Below are 2,753 nucleotides of genomic sequence, written 5' to 3' on the forward strand. Positions count from 1 at the left end.
CGCAAACCATTGCGGAATCGTACGAGGAGTGTGTTTTCCGAAGATTTGGTGCTAGCGAAATGATTAGACATGATCGGGAGCCAGGCTTTATGTCTGATTTCTTTCGAGCATTCAACCGGATCCTAGGGCAGCGACAGCGAGCAACCATGGCGTATCGTCCCCAAGCTAACGGGTCGGCCGAAAGCATGTCGTCAACATACACCGAGAGCAACACGGTGACTTCTCCTCCCACTTTTCTGGTGTAGGGTCCGTAGTCAGAGTCGAGGTGCTCGAGTCCATGTTTGCTGACGCGACCAGGGAGTCCAAATTGAAGGAATTAATGAGCGCTCCGACTCGAGAGTTTCAGAATAACTTCGCTAGGAGGAATCTGAAAGCTAACCGGACCGGTGAGGACGGAGAGAGAGTGAATATTCCCAGCATTAACAAGATCGCACAAGTGTTTACGTCCAGCAAGACTAAAGAGCTTCAGGGTCTACTCAAGGCAGATAAATCGCTCGGAAACGCCTTCAAGACGTTAGGGCTAAGCAAAATGGCCATCGGCAAGAACAACTTTATCGAGACGGATCTGGTGGCTAAACTCTTTTCGAGCCCCAACTTTAAAATTTGGGCTCAGCATGCTACTTACGTCAACAAACAGGACCCAGAGGGCGCGATGCTTGCCGCTCTGACGAACGTCTTTGGTGAGAAAGAAGTGGCGACGATGATTTTAGTGGGGAAGCTTAGAAGGAGATCAAAGGGTATTGCCCAGAAGCTGGAGACCGCACAGTTCAACAAGTGGTACTCGAAGGGGCTTGCAGCAGACGACGTTTTCTGGCAGGTTCTGAAGGCGAATCGAGACAGGATTCATGGCTACCCGCGGCTCATGGGTATTTGGGAGGACTACTCGAAATATATCATCAAGAGAGTGGTGAACTATTAGGAAACTTTAAGATCTCTTCAATAAAGCTTCATTTCTTTTATTCTTAGGTTTTTGTAGCAACCTGCAGGTTACGGCGATGAAGACAGCTGACCACGCAGGACGATAACCCCTTCGCCCTTCAATAGAACGCGACCCGGTCCAGCCGCCACGAGGTCCAATGTGATGTATCCACCTCGAACAGGGGTGAATTGCTGTGCTTTGATAGTCGTCTTCTCGAGTAGTGGGGCCCAGTACGGCCCAAAGGCGCAATGCGCACTACCCGTGACCGGATCTTCGTTCACCCCACCACGAGGAGCAAAGAACCGGCTTTGGATGTCCACGTCCAACGCATTATCGGCGGGCGCTTTAGCAGTAACAGCGACACCGCGTGCGTCATACTTGGCCAGTTGCACAAAATCCGGCACGAGCGTCGTGAAGCCTTCAGATGTCACACGAACGAGTAGATCTGTGGTCGCTCGCTTCACGTCAACGATGACATTTGGCTGAATGCCTAGCGCAGAGGCCAGCTCCTTTAATACCACAGTAGGCCCTGCAGGCGTCGTGGGTTGTTCCGGGAAGTCCATCAGCACGTGCACCTTCTGCGACTCACTCTGCACCTCAAAACGACAGACCAACACCCCACTCAACGTGTGGAAGTGAAGCGTTTGGCTCAAAGTCACGTGACCTGCATCGTGTAATGCAAAAGCCGTCGACAGAGTGGCATGTCCACACAGTTTCACCTCAGTGCCTGGCATTCCATAAGAAGCCACAGCGTTAGTACACAATAATATCCTAGTTTTCTCGATTTTGTGTCGTTACCTGGAGTAAACCACCGCAGATCGTACTCGACGACGTCATTAGCAGTCTGGGAAGTACGTGCGCGAGGAGCAGCATAAGCTGTTTCACTCAGGTTGTTCTCTATCGCCACACGCTGCATCCATTCTGAAGCCCCTGCCTTGTGGTACACTGCAGAAGTGAGCAACACCACAGCCGCCGGGTTGCCCTGAAAAGGCTCGCTGGAAAATGCGTCCACCTAAGAAAAAAAAGTACCAGGCACTCAGTATTGCCATAGAATATACGATTCAGCGATGTATCCAACCTGAATCAGTGGCGGTAGTCTCGCTTTCTCGCAGTCCAACGACAGTTCGAGCCACGGATCTTGGCCGTGCACAACCGGCGACAGTCGCGTCACGGAGAACCCGCAATTCACATAGAAGCCAACTAAATTGGCCTTGGAGATGAGCATGATGCGCTTCACGTGAGGCTGCGAGTCCAGAATGACTTCCACGTATCGCTTGAGTAGCTGCGTGGCGAGTCCCCGACGTCTAAAGGTCTGATTCACCACCACCGAGTGGATACAAAGCAGCGATCCGTGTGGGTCGTGTCGACTCATGGATTCGCCATCTAGCTGATATTTGGCTGTCAATGTGCCGTTGACAAAGCCTACGAGGGTCTCGGATTCTTGGTCGTCTTTGGGGAGGTAGGATACCCAGAAGAACGGACCGGCGTTTTTCTGTCGGAATCGTATGCCCGACTCAGTAGCCGCTTCGTCAGCGGGATAAGAAGCAGCTTCCATCGCAGCGACACGACGGATGTCATCTTCTTCGGTCAGGGGAGCGAGGCGGAGGTGGTTTAACGGTGACATATTGAAATGTGCAATGACGTTGAGTGTTTGATTTATGCGGTCCTGAAATAGCAACAAGTCTTCATGCTCTTTTGTTTTTTGAAAAAGGGTTGTGCTCTTTGGCATGAGCTGCCAGATAAGGGGATTACTAATATACTTTTGCTGATTAGATGACATGTGTATTTAAACCGTGCTACATGTAGTACTATTCCGGTATCAGAGTAAATGTAG

General features: G+C 51.0%; 1 protein-coding gene across 1 annotated transcript; it reads right to left on the bottom strand.

Annotated features, from left to right (window-relative positions):
• Positions 1–987: 987 nt before the first annotated feature.
• Positions 988–2,543, bottom strand: PITG_21166 (uncharacterized protein; the record flags this gene model as incomplete). Its single annotated transcript, XM_002895006.1, has 3 exons — positions 988–1,646; positions 1,718–1,931; positions 1,998–2,543. 3 exons carry the CDS (start codon positions 2,541–2,543, stop codon positions 988–990), a joined length of 1,419 nt encoding a protein of 472 aa, XP_002895052.1.
• Positions 2,544–2,753: the final 210 nt, after the last annotated feature.

This window comes from Phytophthora infestans, genomic scaffold (assembly GCF_000142945.1).
Source record: "Phytophthora infestans T30-4 supercont1.301 genomic scaffold, whole genome shotgun sequence".
Lineage (NCBI taxonomy): Eukaryota > Oomycota > Peronosporomycetes > Peronosporales > Peronosporaceae > Phytophthora > Phytophthora infestans.